The 20296-nt window shown below is 33.4% G+C and overlaps 4 protein-coding genes across 8 annotated transcripts; all 4 read left to right on the plus strand.

Moving 5' to 3' along the window:
• The first annotated feature begins 2128 nt into the window (after positions 1 to 2128).
• LOC110627159 (vesicle-associated membrane protein 714) lies at positions 2129 to 6800 on the plus strand. Of its 2 annotated transcripts, none has more exons than XM_021773417.1 (4): positions 2129 to 2612; positions 3689 to 3879; positions 4497 to 4660; positions 6280 to 6800. In XM_021773417.1, the coding sequence occupies exons 1-4, from the start codon at positions 2396 to 2398 to the stop codon at positions 6368 to 6370; spliced, it is 663 nt and encodes a 220-aa protein (XP_021629109.1). In that variant the 5' UTR covers positions 2129 to 2395; the 3' UTR covers positions 6371 to 6800. The 2 variants fall into 2 exon arrangements, with proteins under 2 accessions (XP_021629109.1, XP_043818104.1); XM_043962169.1 differs by having other exon boundaries at positions 6364 to 6800.
• A 2593-nt stretch (positions 6801 to 9393) lies between these two features.
• Positions 9394 to 11225, plus strand: LOC110626113 (capsanthin/capsorubin synthase, chromoplastic). The gene has a single exon (XM_021771864.2). The coding sequence runs from the start codon at positions 9571 to 9573 to the stop codon at positions 11062 to 11064; it is 1494 nt and encodes a 497-aa protein (XP_021627556.1). The 5' UTR covers positions 9394 to 9570; the 3' UTR covers positions 11065 to 11225.
• A 923-nt stretch (positions 11226 to 12148) lies between these two features.
• LOC110625491 (mitochondrial fission protein ELM1) lies at positions 12149 to 18484 on the plus strand. 4 transcript variants are annotated; one of them, XM_021771105.2, is made up of 10 exons: positions 12152 to 12445; positions 12519 to 12757; positions 13970 to 14066; positions 15731 to 15880; positions 16003 to 16129; positions 16805 to 16917; positions 17000 to 17063; positions 17147 to 17240; positions 17357 to 17477; positions 18017 to 18484. In XM_021771105.2, the coding sequence occupies exons 1-10, from the start codon at positions 12263 to 12265 to the stop codon at positions 18116 to 18118; spliced, it is 1290 nt and encodes a 429-aa protein (XP_021626797.1). In that variant the 5' UTR covers positions 12152 to 12262; the 3' UTR covers positions 18119 to 18484. The 4 variants fall into 4 exon arrangements, with proteins under 4 accessions (XP_043818107.1, XP_021626797.1, XP_043818106.1 ...); XM_021771106.2 differs by having other exon boundaries at positions 12158 to 12445; positions 17357 to 17465; XM_043962172.1 differs by lacking the exon at positions 17147 to 17240 and having other exon boundaries at positions 12149 to 12445.
• Positions 18485 to 18624: 140 nt separating this feature from the next.
• LOC110627184 (casparian strip membrane protein 3) lies at positions 18625 to 20177 on the plus strand. Its single transcript, XM_021773455.2, has 3 exons — positions 18625 to 19454; positions 19572 to 19695; positions 19780 to 20177. Exons 1-3 carry the CDS (start codon positions 19156 to 19158, stop codon positions 19990 to 19992), a joined length of 636 nt encoding a protein of 211 aa, XP_021629147.1. The 5' UTR covers positions 18625 to 19155; the 3' UTR covers positions 19993 to 20177.
• The last annotated feature ends 119 nt before the right edge of the window (positions 20178 to 20296 follow it).

Below are 20296 nucleotides of genomic sequence, written 5' to 3' on the forward strand. Positions count from 1 at the left end.
TAATTTTACCTTTCTTTTTGCCGAGATCCTCTAAAGCCAATAATACATCAAAATTTAGAGTCCAACAACCCAGTATAAAAACCACACAGGCCACTGCATAGCTTCTAGTCCAAATAAAACAAGCTTTATAAAACGAAGTCCAAACCCATGGCCCGAAACCTACACGAATTATAGAAGACCAAGCTAAGTAAAGCGTAGCTTGTTGAGGGAGAGAGAGCTCTTCAAATTCAAAACTTAATATTTTGAATTTGCGTTTATATATCAAAGTAAAGTAAAGTGATATTTTTTTTAATAGATATGTGTTTTGATTTATTTTTTAAAAGTCGATGAGACTACTTTGTTTGGAGATTTAGAGTTTTATTGAACTTTTGGGTATTTTCATTTAGGGTGTTCAATGTTTTTCAACAGAGAGATGGCGTTGGTTAGCTTAATTTTGGATCTAGGTCAACCTACCCTTGATTCTTAGAATTCCAATGTTGGGTTTTAAGTTGATCTTATTTTTATTGTATTATGCATTGGTTGTTTAATACTTGAATTTTTATATATTCATATTTTTTAATGAAAAGATAATATTCATTAGATCAAAATAAAAGGGCAGAGGCCTACAAATAAAGGCCCATACAATAAGATCAAAATACAAACAGATTTCAGGATCCATAGAGGAACCAGATTCCTAAAATGACCAGGAAAAACTAAGACCCAGAAAAGGTTTTAAGTTATACCACACTCCTCCTTCCAAAAGATATCACAATCGACGATGATAAGGAATCGACAAAAGGGAGACACTCCTCCAGCAATTACCCAAAAAAAGGCCATTGCACTCACATTGAGGACACAAAGGAGAGAAAGCTTTGATTCTTCTACCGAAGGTTGAGCATTGCCTAAGGTAGAGGATGAAGCAGCACAGATGAGGACTAAGCCTCGAAAGAAAGAAGAAAAATGAGAGGAAAAACTCTCTCTACAGAAAGAGAAAAGCTCAATTGACGTATTCAGACCTTCAACCATTCATTTTTAACAAAACTAAATTTATATTTTAAAAAATAATTTTTTTTATATAATATTTTATTCACATTAAAGGGATGAAAATAATCCATGTAAGTTCAGCATTTGAATTGTTGAGATTGATGGATATCATACATTTGAGGTTCATTTAATAACCGAGTTAAGCATTCTTTTCATTTTAAATCATAACTTTTAATTAATCACCACGTGGATGGTTTTATTTTCATTTAATAAAATAAAAATGGAAACAGAAGAACGAAAACAAAATATGTTACTCAATTCCAAGTTTAACTTTCAATATTGTTGATTTCATCTATTTACTACATATTTATTTTAGGTAAAATTAATCTATTAAATATTTAACTAAAATTATAATTTATTTAACATCTAAATTCAAAATAATTTGACTTTATAGTTAACCATACTCAAAATTTTAGTGATTGAATTGCAAATTTTTATGAAATATTAAAATTATACTCTGTTGGTTTTATAAATTTATAAAATTTCATAATATAATTAATAAAATTTAAAATATAACTAATAATATATGCAATAATCTTATGTTTTTTTAATAAATTATTAATAATATAACTAATTTATATTTAATTATTATGATATTAAATATTAAATAAATTACAATTTAAATTCAAATATGTAATAAATTAATCTCGATTAATATAGGATGTAAATATATATATTCAGTTTTTATTTTATACATGTATTCATTCTCAAGGTAAACATTATTTTAATATAATATTTTAAAATTATTAAAAATGACATTTTTGCAATATCACATTAAGGTAAAAAAACAAGTGACAAACAATAGAATTAATTATAAAATTAATAAAGCTATAGTATTAAAATTAAAATCAAAACAAACGTCTATGAAAACTTTATTAATATTATTACCCATTGTAATGAGTATAATAAAATTTGATTAATATCTATTTTATTTTTCCCTTTTGTATTTACTTAAATATCCTTTTTACTTCTTTTTAAAATTTTTGTTATTTAATTGTTGCAAAAATTCATGCAATAATATATATTTTAAATTGATTGAAATTTTATTAATGGATTTTAATTAGCAAAATTAAAAATATTTGCACGGTACGAACACAGATGTGACGACAGAAAGGGAGGTAGCACAAGATCTAGATGCTCTGCGCGTCATCATATCAAATCCTGCGAAACTAAAACAGCCGTGCGTGGAACAGCCGGTGGCATCGCTGGCCGGCTCCACCCGACCCAACCTCTCAACTTCCTTTCTTAATTCTTATATTACCTGCTTGTCAAATCCGACATCCCCGAGGAAATATTCAGCAAAGAAACCTTTCTTTTATTTCTCCATCAGAGTAAGACATATACACGTACACAGACACGCAATTAGATAGAGATGGCGATCCTTTACGCGGCGGTGGCGCGTGGGACGGTGGTTCTGGCGGAGTTCAGCGCGGTGACAGGGAACACTGGTGCTGTGATTAGGCGGATCCTCGAGAAGCTTCCTTCTGAGGCTGATTCTAGGCTGTGCTTTTCGCAAGATCGCTACATATTTCATATACTTAGATCCGATGGCCTCACTTTTCTATGCATGGCTAACGACACTTTCGGCAGTGCGTAACTTTATCCTTTTCATCTGTTCGCTCTCTGCTTAATTTGACTCAATTGGTGGAGTTATTTAAGTTAAGAGTGGCGAAGCTTAGTGTTTTTTTTTTTTTTTTTTTTTTTTTTTGTGTGTTTTAATTTATACTGGTTTTCAAGTATAGGGCTTAATAGAATGTAGGATTACAAGTATGGAATGATCGATTTCATATATACCTTGAGGTATTGCCATTGAATTTATATGTCCTCAGATTGAAGTTTTTGCTGCATCTTCGTTTTGTATTTTTATCTAATTTGAAAGGGTGAGTTCCAACTGAAAATTCTCAGCTGAAAACGTTCTACTGATGATATGAAGTCAGTATGAGCTGCACGTTAGCAATTAAAGCTCTGTCCGTACGCATTGGCGCCCTTGCATGTGTTTAAAATTCGTTCATTTTATTTGATAGTTTACCTTCCTACGACTGAAATTGGATTTCTGTACGCGTGGTTGTTCTCCAGTCAGTTTGTTGCACTACTAGTATTCTCTGCTGTTGTTGGCTGTGGCAGTTTCACTAAAGAATTCCCTGTAGTTTATCTGGTATTAGTACTTATTTTTATTTAACTTAACTAATGTTTTGCTATCAAATTGGGACTCCTATAGTAAAGGGTCATTTTTCTTACTTTTGGCCATAGTTAAATGTCGCCCCATTAGTGTTATGGGCTTCAAAGTTGCTTGTTTCTGATGGTGGACAGGGCATCATGGTCTGGCAGTGCAATGGCCAGGAACTGCATTCATATGTTGTATTTTTGAATGCATTTGTTGATGTTTGAATACACAACTTAATAGATACGTCATAACAAAATACAAAAGTGATCCCAAACTGTTTTCAGCATGGCAAGCGTGAGATTGGAAGGGAATCAGTTTATCTTAATGACAATTAATATTTGAATTTATATTTCTACTTACAGAATGCAATATCTAGTAAATTTTCTTACTTTTTAGGAGCCATATATAAATTGTGAATTTCGGAAGTCTGAATGGATGGATTTCACCTTTACTTCTTGTTCTTATCTGACATATAATTTGTTGTTTTGTGCTTTGATTTAGGGAGAATTCCATTTTCATACTTGGAGGACATTCATATGAGGTTCATGAAAAACTATGGTAGAGTGGCCCACTATGCACCTGCTTATGCAATGAATGATGAGTTCTCGAGGGTCTTGCATCAGCAAATGGAATTTTTCTCTAGTAATCCAAATGCTGATACTTTGAATCGTGTAAGGGGTGAAGTTGGCGAGGCAAGTTCCTTTAAGTGTCCCTGGAAATTTGCTGCCTTGTTCATTGGTCTTCTATTTTTCATCTTATATTGCGTATGGATCAATGCTTGAGATTGAAGTTTTCCCTTATTTATATAGGAGTCTCCTGTTTTATTTTAGTTCAAGCACTTTAGTACCTGTTGCTAAGTGGCATAGGTTTGTGGTTTGCTTTTAGACTTTGGATTATTTATTATATGATTTTTACTTCAAATAGATAACAATTTGAACATGTGTGTGAGAGAGATAGAGAAGACTTCTTTACACATTGTGGCAACAAAACGTCACATTCATTTTGTTTTGTCATTTTATCATGAAAATGTGACAGGAGAAATGTGTATTGTTCCCAAAATTGTGCTGTTTTTTCTTTGCCTGTCAAGGTGTGCCAAGTCATGCCACTTTCAAGTCTTTTATCACATTGTCCAGTTAGCTTCCAATCAACTTCCAACTCATATTGGTTTATATGGTCAAATCTTTCAAATTGTCAGTTTCAATCTTACCTCTGATTTTTCTAGCCATGCTTCATCTGTCAATGATGTACAGTTGTTTTGTGATTATGTTTTGTTTTTCTTATGCTTACAAGCAATAGTTTTTTTTTCCAGCTCCGCACAATCATGGTAGAAAACATTGAGAAGATACTAGAGAGAGGTGACCGGATTGAGCTTCTTGTTGACAAAACTGCAACAATGCAAGACAGTTCATTTCACTTCAGGAAGCAATCTAAGCGCCTGAGAAGAGCGCTTTGGATGAAAAATGCCAAGCTTTTGTAAGCGATTATCCTTCCTAATGCTTTCAAAAATTTCTTCTTTATGCTATTACATCTTTTGGTTGGTTTCTGATTGAAAAATGCTGGAGACCCTGTGAAACTGTAAGCTTTGTTGCTTGGCTCCATTACAGTATGCAGGTCCAAAAGCTTTATATTAGGGCAAAAATGAATAATCTGAGGGATAAATTCTCTAAATATGGGACTTCTAGCAGCAGTTTCAAAAATAGAAAAAGGAAAAGCAATAATAAGAAATGCAAGAGATACATCCATGGAACAGGAAAAGAAAAAGGATAAGAGACCTTTTATGGGGAAAATTAATTTCAATCATCCACGTGGGCCTTACTTGAATGGTCAAACTTGGCCTCTTTTCCTGAGCAGATATTGGATAGACTCTGAAAACAATGATGGAGAGGAAACATTCTTAATAAATGAGTAAGCAAGAAAAACAAAGAACTCATGTAGTATACTCCTTTTGCATTGTGCATCAATCCACTTCCAACTTGTCTATCTGTGAAAGGTTCAGATATGTGAAAAATTTTAATTAGTTTATGGTTAGAAGGAATTCAATATAGATGTCTCTATGTGTCTTACTTGTTGGAACATCAAAAGTCAAACTTCAGATTTTTTCTTTTTTTCTTGACTTCTTGTAAACTTGTATAAAAGTGTTGGTGCAAACTGCAAACCTTCCGCATACTGTGCTAGACTTGCACGTTGTACCTTTTCTGGTATGTCCATAAGGATGGACACCAAAACATATATAGCTTGCATAATGATTGGAAGCAATGTTTTCTCATTAATCAAGAAATAGTCTTATTTCATTTTATATACTCCCTCCGTCCCATAATTTTTTCTACTCTGCTTTTTCACACATATTAAGAAAGATAATTTTTTAATTAATTTTCCAATCATACCCCTTTTAAAGATACTAAAATTTATTAAATACTAAGAGATGTTTTGAGAGGTTTCTTGGAAATAAAATAAAATTAAATAGGGTAATAATAGTCGATTTATATGTTATAATAGTTTGAAAAAGGAAAGTGGATAATAATTTTGGGACAACCAGAAAAGAAAAGATGAAAAAAAATTATGAGACGTAGGGAGTATGATATACCGACCTCCACTCCAATTAATTTAATTTGATGCCTGCAAATTGGAATTTCCAAGATTTAACCATTAGGTTGTTCCAGTAGAGAATAGCATTCATTGTGCCACCCTTAGCTTGTAGTGGATCTGCATATCTTCTGTCTTTTTGCTTTTGCATATATAGCGTGTTTGAAACTCTAATAAATCCCAACTCACCCTTATTTAAATCAAGTATATATAAAGTAAGTGTAATATAAGCAAGTGAATGCATTCATTTTTTACTTTTTAATTATTTTCAAAAGCTAGAATCCAAATTAGTTCTATCACTTCGGAATTTCTTTTAAACACATGAATTCTACTATAAAATAAATTTATTGAATTTTATCAAACATGGTGTTGGCTATTCTAAGTTATACAACACAGAATCAAAACCTTTGTAAACCAATTATAACAGCACAGTTCAAATGGTTTATAATTGTTAGCTCAATAGCTTTATGACATTTTAAATGAGTGCAAAATCTACATTTACTTGACAGGGTCCTGTTGACATGTGTGATTGTGGTATTGCTGTACATAATAATTGCTGCTTGTTGTGGAGGCATCACTCTACCTTCTTGCAGATCTTGATTGGTGCCTGCTAGATTGAGTCTTCTGAGGTATGCTATAGTGAATTATGAAATTCATATGTGGACTTTGTTAAACAAAGCTGGAGTGAGCTATGAAATTTTGAGGCTTCTGCGGAATCTTTACCTCTATAAGGTGCCAGAAATGATATTGTAGTTTGTCATGCTGTTGTTGCATATGCTACAAAGTTGAGAGGCTCAAATCAATATGCCCCCTGTTTATTATCATGAATCATCTGCGAATACTGTAAATCCCTCGATGTTTAGTATTGTGTTATCAAGTGTGGAGGAACATTTATCATTTATATGCTTTATAACATCATCGTCTTCTGTTGAATTATATGGTGTTATCCTTCTGTCTGTAAATTAATGACTCAAAATGCTCGCCTTTTGACATTAAGACATTAATTTTATCTTGTGTTCCCATGTGCAAATCTCAACGGTTTTCTTTGTCGGGGCAATAGTAGCTTGCTGTCTTTCTTTGTTGGACTTGATTTATCTGCTCGTTGAACTTGTGTAATGTAAGTTGCAAATATCTTCTGAATGGTTTGGCTTGACAATTTCATTCTTGAGTGTGGAGGTACAGTGGCGATGCTGCTAGCGATGAGTCAATGGTGGCACATTAATATCAGTCCCCTTGGGGATGGATAGGCTTGTTAAGTATATCAAAAAAGCAAATGTATTTTAACGTTATTGGAAAATATATCATCTTTTTTTTTTTTTTTTGAAAAAAAAATCTGAATTCTTATGTAGTGCTCGCATTTCATTTTCTTTTACAGAAATAATTAAACATTATGTTGTATCATTATTAGGTAATTTACAAGATATGACAAAAATAATAGTCTAGTCTATCAATTTTTCATAAAAAGTAAGTTTTCTCTTGGTTTTTTAAATGAAATATTTATCATTAAAAATGAAGAGATTAAATTATAATTGTTATCTTATTATGGAGATTAAATTGTAAATACTTATTTTTAGGAGACTGGTTCTGGATGAGCAGAGTTCCTTTTACTTGTCACATTCACAATTTCGTGGGCTTAATCTTATTGTTAGGAATTGAAGCTGGAAAATAATAGCATTAATCATAGTAAACAATGCGATTAGACTATTATTAATAGGCTAAATATATACTTATACACTATAGTAATTAAGATTATCCACTGAATATTTAAACTTAAATTATAATGAAGATCTAAATTTATAAAAATCATAATAATTAAATTCAGTTAAACTATAAATAATTTATTAAAAAAATAAAAATTTTATTTTGAATTTTTATAAAAGGGAAAATGAATGGAGAGCAATTTTACCATGAAAATTTAGAATTTATTTCATAATCAAATTATTTATAACTTCGTTTTATAATTTACCAATAAATTAATTTTTATGTTTAATTACTATAATTTTTGTAAATATTGAACACACTAAGATAAAATAATACAGAGATATATATATATTTCACGATTATTAATATATAGATTTACATAGGTTGGACAACAATGTTTTGAAGACAATATTTTGGTAAAGACTACAGAAACAGCTCTGGTATGAATACGCAGATTGTCAATATAAAAAAGAAAAAAATCCGACAAATAGGAGTGGGCAAGTGTCGTGGGTGGCTTCTTCTTGCGAGGGTGCCCCCCTATATTTAGAAAACGTGACGGCTTAAAATAAATAAAGGAAATGAGCCTAACATATTCACAACGTATTCAAACGGCAACTAAGTAATTCATTATTGGGAGATTTATAATTTAATTTTTAGATATTATAATTATTAACAAGTCAATTTTTATATTTTTATAAATATATTAAAATATTTTTATTTTTTATATCCATTAATAAAATAATTTTTTATTTATTTTTACTGTTAAAAATATAGTAAAAAATTAAATTATTATTTTTTTTTATTTTTTTCTCTTTTTTCTTTTTCTACTTCGTCAGTTCTTCCTCATTTTCTTATTCTTCTTTGATTCTACTTCGATCTTTCTTTTTATTCTTCTTCCTTAAGGATGATGTGATTTTTCTTTTTCTTTTTCTTCGCCATTATCTTCTTCTTCTTTTTCTTTTTCTTCGCCATCGTTTTTTTCTTCTTCTTTTATTTTTCTTATTCTTTTTCTTTTTCTTCTTTTTATTTATTTTTCTTCTTCTTCTCATTAATTATCGTCATTTTCTTTTCTTTTTTTTTTTGAGGAGAATGAGAGGCTATTTTGTTGACCGAAAAAAATGATAAAAATATTTTAATAGATATAAAAAAAGATATGGATTATTTTGTTAATGAAAATAAACAATAAGAACATTTTAATAGATATGAAAAAAATAAGTACGTTTTAAGAAATTTTTAAAAATGTAGAGAGACTATTTTATTAAGAAAAGAAATGACGAGAATGGATTATTTCGTTGACAGAAATAAATGATAAAAATATTTTAATAAATATGAAAAAAGATAGGAATTATTTTATTGATGAAAAAAAACGCTAAAAATATTTTAATAGATATGAGAAAAAAAAATTTTAATAGATTTAAAAAAATGTAAAGATTGATTTATTAATAATAATAATATTTAAAAATTAAATAATGAGTTTTATTTGAGAATAAAATTAAAATTTAAAAATTCTCTCTCCTATATTTTATTTATTTTTAATAAAAAAAAATAAAATGATTATTTTTTAATAGAAAAAAAACTAAAAACGATTTATCAGATTTTTGAAAGAATAAAAATTGATTTGTTAATAATATAAATTATAAATTTTCCTTCGTTATATTATATAGGTTTAGTACTGACGATGATGGGCCAAGCCAGAGCCACTGTCACGTCACACGTGCACTTGGGTGGATTCTTCACTTGAATCACATGCTCGGAAATTCTCCGATGCCAAATTTCACCCACAAAGCGTTAGTTCCAACAACTTGTAGTAGGACACGTCAAACATTTTCTTCCTTCTTCTACTGTTGGAGATTGCCGTTACTGGCCAACTTGCGCTTTCCCATTATAAAAATTTATGCAGTGTATGTTTGTTTCCTTTATTATTGTTATTATTATTTTATGCATCTTAATTTGGGCCAAATTCGGTGAAGGTATCCTTGCTTTCCTCGACGCTTCGATCCCTCTTTGTCCATGTCTCCCACCTCATTTCTTTATTTTAAACCAATAGTTTTCACTTCCATTCAACACTTTTAAGTCCTTCTTGCTCATCTTTCTCTTTAATGGGGACTCTTCTCCGGTTATTTTCACCTCCTCCTACTAAAGCTTCTCACATAAACCATATAAAGAACCCTGTCTCTGTTTTCTCTTCTCCAACACCCACTATCACGTTTTCAAGAAATTCAAACTGCAGAATCCGCAGCAGCAAGTTTGGAAGCTTTCTTGAATTGAAACCCGAATCAACACCTGACTTCTTAGATTTTGATCTCTCCTGGTTTGATCCGGCTGCTCGATCCCGCTTTGATGTCATCATTATTGGTACCGGACCGGCTGGCCTCCGCCTCGCTGAGCAAGTTTCAGGCTATGGAATTAAGGTATGCTGCGTTGATCCTTCACCACTTTCGATGTGGCCTAATAATTACGGTGTCTGGGTTGATGAGTTTGAAAGCTTGGGGCTTTTAGATTGTCTGGACAAAACATGGCCTATGGCTTGTGTATTCATAGATGATCACAAGACCAAGTACTTAGACCGACCCTATGGTCGTGTTAGTAGGAAGAAATTGAAGACGAAATTAATTGAGAAGTGTGTCTCAAATGATGTTAAATTTCATAAGGCTAAGGTTTGGAAAGTGGAACATGAAGAGTTTGAGTCTTCAGTTATTTGTGATGATGGGAATGAGCTTAAAGCAAGCTTAGTTGTGGATGCAAGTGGTTTTGCTAGTCCTTTCATCCAGTATAATAAGCCAAGGAACCATGGGTATCAGATTGCCCATGGTATATTAGCAGAAGTGGACTGTCACCCATTTGACTTAGACAAGATGATTCTCATGGATTGGAGAGATTCCCATATGGGAAATGAACCTTATTTGCGAGCAAGCAATTCAAAATTTCCAACCTTTTTGTATGCCATGCCATTTGATTCCAATTTGATATTTTTAGAAGAGACTTCTCTGGTCAGTCGGCCTGTGTTATCCTACATGGAGGTGAAGAGAAGGATGGTGGCGAGGTTGAGGCATTTAGGAATCAGGGTGAAGAGAGTAATAGAAGATGAGAAATGTTTGATTCCAATGGGAGGACCCCTTCCTAGCATCCCACAAAGTGTGATGGCTATTGGTGGAACTTCAGGGGTAGTCCACCCATCAACTGGGTATATGGTGGCTCGAACAATGGCCTTAGCCCCAGTTGCGGCTGATGCCATTGCAGAGTGCCTTGGCTCAACCAGAATGATAAGAGGAAAGCCACTTTATAATAGAGTGTGGAATGGGTTGTGGCCACTGGAGAAGAGGTGTGAAAGAGAATTTTACTCTTTTGGGATGGAGACCCTTTTGAAACTTGATTTGAAAGGTAGCAGGAGTTTCTTTGATGCTTTCTTTGATTTGGATCCTTATTATTTGCAAGGGTTTCTCTCCTCAAAGTTGTCTTTAGGGGAGCTTGCGTTGTTGAGCTTATCTGTATTTGGAAATGCCTCAAATTCTTCCAGGTTTGATATTGTTACAAAATGTCCTGTACCCCTAGTTAGAATGATGGGTAATTTAGCACTTGAAACCATTTTATAAAGATTTCTGTCACTGTAGAAGAACGATTCTTAATCATTTTCGCTTGTGTTAGCCTCTATTTGAAATAAATCATTTATATCGTTTATAAAAAATAAAAAAAAACTGAATTGAATTTTTGTAACTTTATTAGATTAATATACAAGAATGACAGCATTTAAGGCAAACTATGAAAGAGAAAAAAAAATTGTGATGATTCAGAGTGTAAATTGTCCTTCTTCGTAACCCAAATCAATTAATGCAACAGTTGCCATGTGATGCAGTTGTGCAAGTGGAGGTTTGAACTTCCATTGTGTTTGAAATTGGATCAGAACTTACCATTTTGATGTAGGGTTAGGAGATAGAAATTTAATAGAAGAGTCTTGCAGATTTGATCATAATTTCAATTTTAGTTATGTTTTGGTCCATTATTTTTATTAAATCTACATTTTCTTCAAAAAGACAAAAAAAAAAAAAGATTTTGATTCAAAATCAGATCATTCGATTCGGATCTAATTCAGATTCAATCAACATTCGTCTAATTTTAATTTTAAGTTACACGTTTGTAATCCAATTGTTATTGAATCCAATTATTTCTCTTTTATAATATTTGTATGCTTTTAAACTACTAAATATTATTGTTTCAAAGAAAAAAAAAATCATTTATCATCTCATAAACATTTAGAGTTTGGATAATCTCTAACCGATAGTATTCCATTTGATTTTTCGAGTAGAAAATGAGTGAGTTTTCAAATTTCAGTGGAATCATTATCTTTTTTGATATATTCGTCTCGAGAAAAAGAAAAAAAATTTTTTTTTAATATATTCTATTAATTGTATGTGAATCTCATCCAAAATTACAAAAACGAGCACATTATCTTTAAAGAAAAATTTAAATTTAAATCAACTTAAAATTTAAATTAACATTCGAAATTGAATTTGAGTTGAAATTAAATTAATAGAATAGATTGTTTAAAAAATAATAAATAAATAATAATTTTTTGTGACGCTATAATTGAGTTACAGGCTTAAACGACCAAGTAGTTGGGCCATGAAGTTGAAAACCGGCTTCTATAGCTAGAGGATTCTCCTGCAGTTTGGCCCAATTACAGAGGGAAAAGCGAATTAAAGTGGGAACTCCTCGTGAAGCAAAAGTAAAAACTGCTGCTTCCTCTCACCAGCTGCTGTTGTATTGTTGTATCGTAGCAGCCAAAGCAAATCCATGAAGCCGATTAGACTTCCGGAGCCTCCCAGCCCCACCATGGGTGTCCCCGAGATATTTGAGGGTGGCGCCAATAGCATAGTAAGACGCGCCGTCGTTATTGGCAACGGCTTTACCGGTTCTGAGAATCAGAGCATCGGCTTGATTCGTGCTCTCGGCCTCTCCGATAATTGCTCCTTATACGTGAGTTCATGTCAATCCCTAATTTTACAATTACTTATAATTTTTAGCTTTACTTTATGTTTTATGGATACAGCGAGTTACGAGACCTAGAGGCGGAATCAATGAGTGGCTCCACTGGCTTCCGGTTTCTCTTCACAAGAAGTTAGATTATGTTCTGAGACAATTATATATTTACTGGAGGCTTCTGACACCTGCTCGAAGGAAGAAATTGGCAGCTCTACCTTCGGAAAACGGTTTTAGTGTGGGTTTATCAACGGTTTTAGAAGCTGATGTGAAGCAGATAGTAAACATGGCTCGTGAGACTTATGAAAAGTATTTACTTTTTTCCCTCTACCTTTTCGTTTATTTGAAATTGAAATTGGAATCCTTCGCTTATCTGCATCGCATATATGAAGTGTAGTATAGAATAAAAACCCAAAACCATTGTAGAACATCACAAACTAACTAGACGATATGAAATTGATGTGTGGATTGCTGATCAAGTTAATTATCCTTTGCCTCTTTGTATTAAGGACATGTCAGCATATTTGGCTCTGCTACATTTCCTTTGGAAAAGCAACTTTTTATATGTGTTTGAAAAAATAACTAAAATATGTCAAATTTAATGTAAAAATATTTTTAAATATAGTTCAACTAGGATTTTAAGGTTTTCTTTTTCTGAATAACAACTTAAACAATAGTGCCAAGCAAGTCTAATGCATGTGCCCTTAAGGAGTGATAAGGAATTATTGATACGGTGCTCAAACATTGTATTACACAGTGGATACGGTGATCATGTATAAGACTGTTACATGATCATGTTTTCATGTCAGAATACCAGGAAGTCCATAGTATTCCAACGTTCATATTCATGTATAAGACAGTTGACTGTTCATATTCCACTGTGGAATACTTTGGACTTCTAAATATTAAACAACGATTCCTTGTGTCATACAATCATGTGGATATATTCAAGGGATAACCTTTAAGTGTCGAGGAATCACTGATATGATTCTCAAAAATTGAATTTCGAGGTTTAAAGAGTGAAAATGGAAGCTTCTGATTTCATCACTTGAACACAACATAGAAATGAATAAAATGATGAATGGTTGGGATCCTAGGACTTTTGTTATTTGTAGGTGGGAATTAGCTTGCATGTTTCCTAATTTGGAAGGAAGAATAATTTCTGTAAAACTTTATCATGGGCTGATCCCCTTGTCATTTCTTTTCATTCTGAGTTCTGTTTATTCCGCAAGCCAAATGCATTAGTTAGTAATATTCGTAGCAGATTGCATTTAGAATCATGTAGTTGGAATAGATGTCTGGCATGGAACATACATTCAAAAGCTTCCTGTCTTTTGGGCCAATTCTGTTGACAATCTATGCTTGTGATGGTAATGGTAATGTAATATGTTAGAACCAAAACTAATCAATACATTTTCCTATATTTGTGCAAAATATCTTTGGTCTTGTGGCTAAAGTGATGCGAGATTTCCATTTTTTTTTTTCTGGCTACATACATAATAATACCATTAAATTCTTCAGGGATGGCCCTTTATTGGTGGTTGCATCTGGCAGAGATACGATTTCTATTGCAAGCTCTATAAAACGTTTAGCATCTCAAAATGTTTTTGTTGTTCAGGTATGTTGTTGACATCTTCACTTTGTATTTGTAGAAGATAATATTTGTTATTGTATTTCATAATAAAGATTACAACATATTTGTATATAAAAGACAGTATCTAAATAGGAAGGAAAATCAAGTTTATGATTATACAATCCCTAAGATTAAGCAACTAACCTTTCTATCAATATTTACTTCCTATATTAATATATTTACTTCCTATAATCTATAACACTCCCCCTCAAGTTGGAGCATAAATGTTAATCATGCCCAACTTGTTACATATATAATCAACTCGTCCCATACAACTTAGCAGACACCGAATTTGTGAACTCAACTTCTTCCAATAATTGACGTACCCACAAAACTTCACAAACGGTTTTTGCCATGACTCAACATTCAGGTTCAGCACTAGAACGGGAGACCATACTTTCTCAGCTTGGTAAAACGTCTTACACACATCATAAATACGAGAAATATTCCCTTTACCAGAATATAGAAATTCCAAATACTCCATTAGTTCTTTAACAAATTCAGAATGATTAATAAGACTAATCACCTTACTGTGAATAGAATTTCGAATCATTGAACAGTACTTCGATGAACAGTACTCGTGAACAGTGCAGTGCCCGATGAACAGTGAACAATACCTGATGAACAGAGTCGAAGTCTCCAAATGTTACCCTTTATGGATAACCCAAATGAACAGAGCCCTGAGTCTCCAAATGTAAGTAATCCAAGCGAACAGAGCCCTAAGTCTCCAAATGTTACCCTTTATGAGTAACCAAATGAATAAAGCCCTAAGTCTCCAAATGTTACCTTTTATGAGTAACCCAAATGAATAGAGCCCAGGTCTCCAAATGTTACCCTTAATGAGTAACCAAATGAACAGAGCCCTAGGTCTCCAAATGTTACCCTTTTATGGGTAACCCAAATGAACAAAAAGCCTCCACCCAACACCCAACACCCAAACGAACTGCAAATTTGACAAGGGAGCTGCAAGGCGACTTTGGCATCCTCTTTAGGTGAATGGTGAGAGACAAATATTATCCTGACTCTGATACCATGTAGAAGATAATATTTGTTGTTGTATTTCATAATAAAGATTACAATCTATTTATATATAAAAGACAGTATCTAAATAGGCAGGAAAATCAAGTTTATGATTATACAATCCCTAAGATTAAGCAACTGATCCATCTATCAATATTTACTTTCTATATTAATATATTTACTTTCTATAATCTATAACAGTATTAAACTGTAGTTGACTAATTTTTATGCTAAATCACACAACAGGTTAAAATTAATGTAGTTCTCTGGAATTGTCAATGGTGTAATAAAATTGTGTGTTATAACTTCCTAAAGATAATAACTTTTGTGGTATGGATTTGTATCCATGTTTTATCATTACTATACTATTTGATGATAATTCTATACTGTTTAGTTGCATGTTGATAATAACTGACCAATATTTGCAGTGAGTTGGAACTGCTCTATCACATAAATACATTCATATTCATGTGTAAAACTGTTACGTGATCATCTTTTGGTGCCATATTACCAGGAAATTCATAGTATTCTACAGTAGCAGCTACAGCTTCCAAAGGCACATATGCACTATTACCTGCTCCATCTAAATTCTGAGCTTTCCTTTTTTTTTTTTAAATCTTGTTTTGTAGATACAACATCCAAGGTCACATTTGAACAGGTTTGACCTGGTGATCACACCGCATCATGATTATTATCCTATGACTCCCCAAGCCCGAGAGCAGGTTCCTCGGTTTCTCTGGAAGTGGATAACACCTCGTGAACCTCCTGATGAGCATGTGGTATGTACTATTATGTTATATTTCCCCTTCAGTTTGCTTTTTGTCAAACTCCTATACTGATTATATATTGGCCTCTTTCAAAAGTTGGAATTTGTAATCTATGCTGTGCTGTTCAAATTCAGGTTTTGACGGTGGGAGCTTTGCATCAAATTGATTTTGCTGCACTTCGTGTTGCAGCTAGCACGTGGCATGATGAGTTTGCCCCTCTGCCAAAGCCTTTACTTGTGGTTAATATCGGTGGACCAACAAGTAATTATTCATTATACTATGAATCATAAATACTTCTAAATAGCTTGATGGTTTCACTTTAGATTTTCATTATATACTCATTCTCTTCTATACTAAATATTGAACTATAAGTGAACATGCATCTTTCTTTTTCTTTTATTTGTGTTGTTTCATAATTTTTTTTGAAGGAAACTTACTAAATAGTCCTTATGGTATGGAGAAATTCATTGGTTGGCCTCTTTATTTTGAAAAATGCATTAAAATTTTTCTGACATTTTCAAAAGTCTGCTAGTTAGTCCTTTCATTAATTTTAGCCGTTAAGTATTGCAAAAAAGTCTAAAATACCCTTGATATTTAGGGACTAATTAGTAGACTTTTTAAAAACTTGAGGAACCAACTAATAAGTTTTTCAAAACTATAGGGATTAAACAGTAAAATATTTAACGGCTAAAATTAACGGAATGACTAATCAGTAGATTTTTTAAAACGTCATGGATATTTTAATGCATTTTTCAAACTTGAGGGACCAACTAGTGAGTTTTCCCATACCATATGGACTAAGTAATAATTTTCTTTTTTTTTTTAATCATGTAGGGAACTTGACATGAGTTGTATCTGCACATTATTCTTTCTGTTTGCCGTGGATCTAATGCATAAGATTTAATATACGATGTGCTTCCCATAATTTTCTTATAGGCTGCTGTCGGTATGGGACTGACCTTGCAAAGCAATTAACTGTCAATCTGCTTGGTGTGCTTGATAGCTGTGGGAGTGTCAGAATATCATTCTCAAATAGGACACCCGCAAAGGTATTACCACATATATTTTATGGTCTTTTGCAGTGTCTGGTCTCAACATATATTTGGTTGTCTCTTGTTACTCTACCTACAGGTTTCAAACATAGTAATCAAAGAGATTGGAAATACTCCAAAAGTTTATATCTGGGATGGCGAAGGTATCTTTCGTTTAGTTTAAAATTTTTATAAAGTTCAAATAAACAGGACATACTTTTATGAATTTGAATGACCTTTTCTTCAGAGCCAAATCCACATATGGGACATTTAGCTTGGGCAGATGCATTTGTCATTACGGCAGATTCAGTCAGTATGATAAGTGAGGCATGCAGCACTGGGTATGCATGAGGGAGTTTTATCTGCCATTTGATGAGATGGAATGTATTTGGATTTGTGCTTTTGATATGGTATCCATAGTGAATACTGAATGGAGATTCCAATATTTGTTGTGCAGGAAACCTGTATATATTATGGGATCTGAGCGTTGTACATGGAAATTGTCTGACTTCCATAAATGTTTGGGGGAGAGGGGCGTGGTTCGGCCATTTACTGGTTCTGAGGATGTAAGTAAACAAGTTAGTATCTTTTTTTTTTTTGGGGATAAAAGAAAGTTTTGGAGTGAAAAGGAAGTATGAATACACCCTGTCCATCCCTCCTTTCTTTTATGCTTAACTAATCTTCTTCATTTTAAAAGGTATAATTTCCTTCTAAATCTTTCAAAGGGCTTTGTGGTTATCACTTCCTTGAGTTTAGATTCAGCCCTCATCTTCCTCTCACCTCAATCCGCAATTTCTCATTAAGTTGTATTAATAGAAATGGCATACTTGCATGCTTTAGCTTTCTGAAAACTGGTCTATTAAAATGGCTTTTGCAACTGAATTTGGAGTTTGGACCTTTTTGTCCAGTTATGCCTTTTTTTCTTGGCCCTTTGGTCAGAGTGTCTTTTACTGTTCATCTCAGAGTTGATGCTTGTCTGAATTGATCACAATCTATATTCTGCAGATGTTCATCCCTTGTATTGTCTCCCTTTCCTCCTCCATAAGTTAATAGGTAGAGTTTATTGGAGTCCCTTGCCCACTTAATGAATGAGTGCTGTGTTTGTTTTTTCTTTCAGATTTCAGAGAGCTGGAGCTACCCTCCCCTTAATGACACTGCAGAGGCTGCTCGTCGGGTGCATGAGGCACTTGCTGAACGTGGACTAAGACTACGGCCATAGAATGTGTTCATAGTTTTTGTTGTAAGCATATTATTTTTTGCTTCAAAAGGGAATCGCTTCAGTTAGGTTTGTTTGATAACACACATATGGACCAACAGCGAGCTTAAATAGATTTTAAAGCATTCTTTCTCCTATTGACGTTTTGGGCTATGATTTATGTAAAAATAAAGGGGTACCTCTGGTAGTGCGGCTTGTATTATAGGAAGAGTATCAGTTTTAATTTTTTGACTTTTTCCCCCCTTTATGGGAATACAGTTCTGTTCTGAAATAAGCTTTTGTAATTAAACTGGTAGACATGATTGTGATTGATTTACACACGAAAAGAGAGTGCAATTATATGAAAATTTAATTGTGCTTTGATGCTAAGCTTTTATTATTTGTTTGGTGCTTTTTACAAGTTTGTTTCTGCTTTAATGCCAAATCCCCTCGTATTATGCCGAATTAGCCTGGATATTTTGATGGCCTATCAGGGGTAACCTACTGCTTTGGCCTTTTCTATATCATTTTATAATTTAGAGTTGGCATGTTTAATGGATCAAGTTTTCGTTCGAGATGCATGTGTAATTCTTTAGCTGAACCAACTGATATCCGTAATCCCTGACAAAGAATTTGGGTAGAGAAGAATGAATTGAAGCATTATGCACTTCCTTGGCAAACATGTACAGTTGGGGCTCACTGCTGCTGACATCTTCACCACTCAAACTAACTGAGAGTCCCCACATCCTGGCTGCAGATTAAAGTTTTCTAGGTATTAATTTTTTTAACATAATTATGCCCACCAATAACGTAAAGATCGTAGATTTTCCTTGGTACAAGTGGAGCAAGCTAGCTGCCTGACAACCACTCCTCTGTGACGTTATACAAACACCTCAACTGGTTCTTATAGCTAACCCATTAACTAGATCTCTTCTTCTCTTTTGCATCTGCGCACATATATAAACCACCCTCCTCCAGAGAATTTCGTGCCAAGCCCTCAGTTTTATTGAAGAAATATAATTAAAATCTGCTCCCCTTCGACCCTAGCTGCTTAACTTCCAATGGACTCAGAGAAGAGTGGTGAAGCAACAATCGCCATCCAAGAGCCAAAGACCGACCCTAAAGGAAAGGGCATTGCTGGAGCTCCGGCTCCTTCTGTAGCCACTACCAAAACTATCCGTCAGCAGCCCCGAGGAGGATGGAAAAAGGGTATTGCCATTTTTGACTTCGTTCTAAGGCTGTGTGCCATTGCAACAGGTTTAGCTGCTGCTAGTCTTATGGGCACCACTGAACAGACTCTTCCCTTCTTCACTCAGTTCTTCCAGTTCCATGCTGAGTATAATGATCTTCCAACTTTCATGTATGATCTCGTTAAACACTACATAAAAAATCTATAGTACTTTCAGAATTATTTGAAAACTCCAACTCTGTTACAATTTGTTTATGTATATAACCCTGAATTAATTATTATATGCAGGTTTTTCGTGTTTGCAAACGGCATAGCTAGCGGATACCTCATACTCTCCTTGCCTTTCTCTATAGTATGCATCGTCCGGCCTCATGCAGTGGGACCGAGGCTTTTCCTTGTCATCTTCGACACAGTATGAGATATCAGGAACTGCTTTTACTTGCCTGATTTTTCATTTTGCACTAATATTAATTAATAATATATAATAATGTTGCAGGTGGTTATGGCTCTGACGATAGCAGCTGCTTCTGCTGCTGCTGCTATCGTTTACTTGGCTCATAATGGAAATTCAGACGCAAATTGGAATGCAATATGTCAACAGTTCACTGATTTCTGCCAGCAGAGCAGCACTGCTGTGGTGGCTTCCTTCATAACCTCAGCCATGTTCGTGCTTCTGATTGTGTTGTCTGCATTTGCTCTTAGAACTTAATTAATGAAAAATCTACCTAGATGTGTTCATCATAAATTCAAGATACAAATATGGGACACGTGGGTTTCACCATGGCCATAGGCTTTCCACAGCCATAGGCTTCTGCATGCCTTAAAGTGTGATCCTTGTTTGCTGTAGTTTGTAAATTTGGTGCGGTGTGCATATATAAATCTTATTTCTTGCTATTAATATCTCAAGTTAATTACTTGTATATGCAATATGGTGTATGAATTCAACATCCAAACACCAAAACATTGGACTTAATTAGTTTATTCTCTATGAAACAAGCTGCTGTTTTCTGTTA

The sequence above is a fragment of the Manihot esculenta genome, chromosome 11, assembly GCF_001659605.2.
Source record: "Manihot esculenta cultivar AM560-2 chromosome 11, M.esculenta_v8, whole genome shotgun sequence".
Lineage (NCBI taxonomy): Eukaryota > Viridiplantae > Streptophyta > Magnoliopsida > Malpighiales > Euphorbiaceae > Manihot > Manihot esculenta.

Excerpts from the sequence above, each read along its gene's own strand:
- LOC110627159 (XM_021773417.1), top strand. The coding sequence starts at position 2,396 with ATGGCGATCCTTTACGCGGCGGTGGCGCGTGGGACGGTGGTTCTGGCG. Across the intron at positions 3,880-4,496 it reads TAAGGGGTGAAGTTGGCGAG|CTCCGCACAATCATGGTAGA; the intron begins GCAAGTTCCTTT and ends TTTTTTTTCCAG. Across the intron at positions 4,661-6,279 it reads ATGAAAAATGCCAAGCTTTT|GGTCCTGTTGACATGTGTGA; the intron begins GTAAGCGATTAT and ends TTTACTTGACAG.
- LOC110626113 (XM_021771864.2), top strand. The coding sequence starts at position 9,571 with ATGGGGACTCTTCTCCGGTTATTTTCACCTCCTCCTACTAAAGCTTCT.
- LOC110625491 (XM_021771105.2), top strand. The coding sequence starts at position 12,263 with ATGAAGCCGATTAGACTTCCGGAGCCTCCCAGCCCCACCATGGGTGTC. Across the intron at positions 17,241-17,356 it reads AGTGAGGCATGCAGCACTGG|GAAACCTGTATATATTATGG; the intron begins GTATGCATGAGG and ends TTTGTTGTGCAG. Across the intron at positions 17,478-18,016 it reads CTGAGGATGTAAGTAAACAA|ATTTCAGAGAGCTGGAGCTA; the intron begins GTTAGTATCTTT and ends TTTTTCTTTCAG.
- LOC110627184 (XM_021773455.2), top strand. The coding sequence starts at position 19,156 with ATGGACTCAGAGAAGAGTGGTGAAGCAACAATCGCCATCCAAGAGCCA. Across the intron at positions 19,455-19,571 it reads AATGATCTTCCAACTTTCAT|GTTTTTCGTGTTTGCAAACG; the intron begins GTATGATCTCGT and ends TATTATATGCAG. Across the intron at positions 19,696-19,779 it reads TCCTTGTCATCTTCGACACA|GTGGTTATGGCTCTGACGAT; the intron begins GTATGAGATATC and ends ATAATGTTGCAG.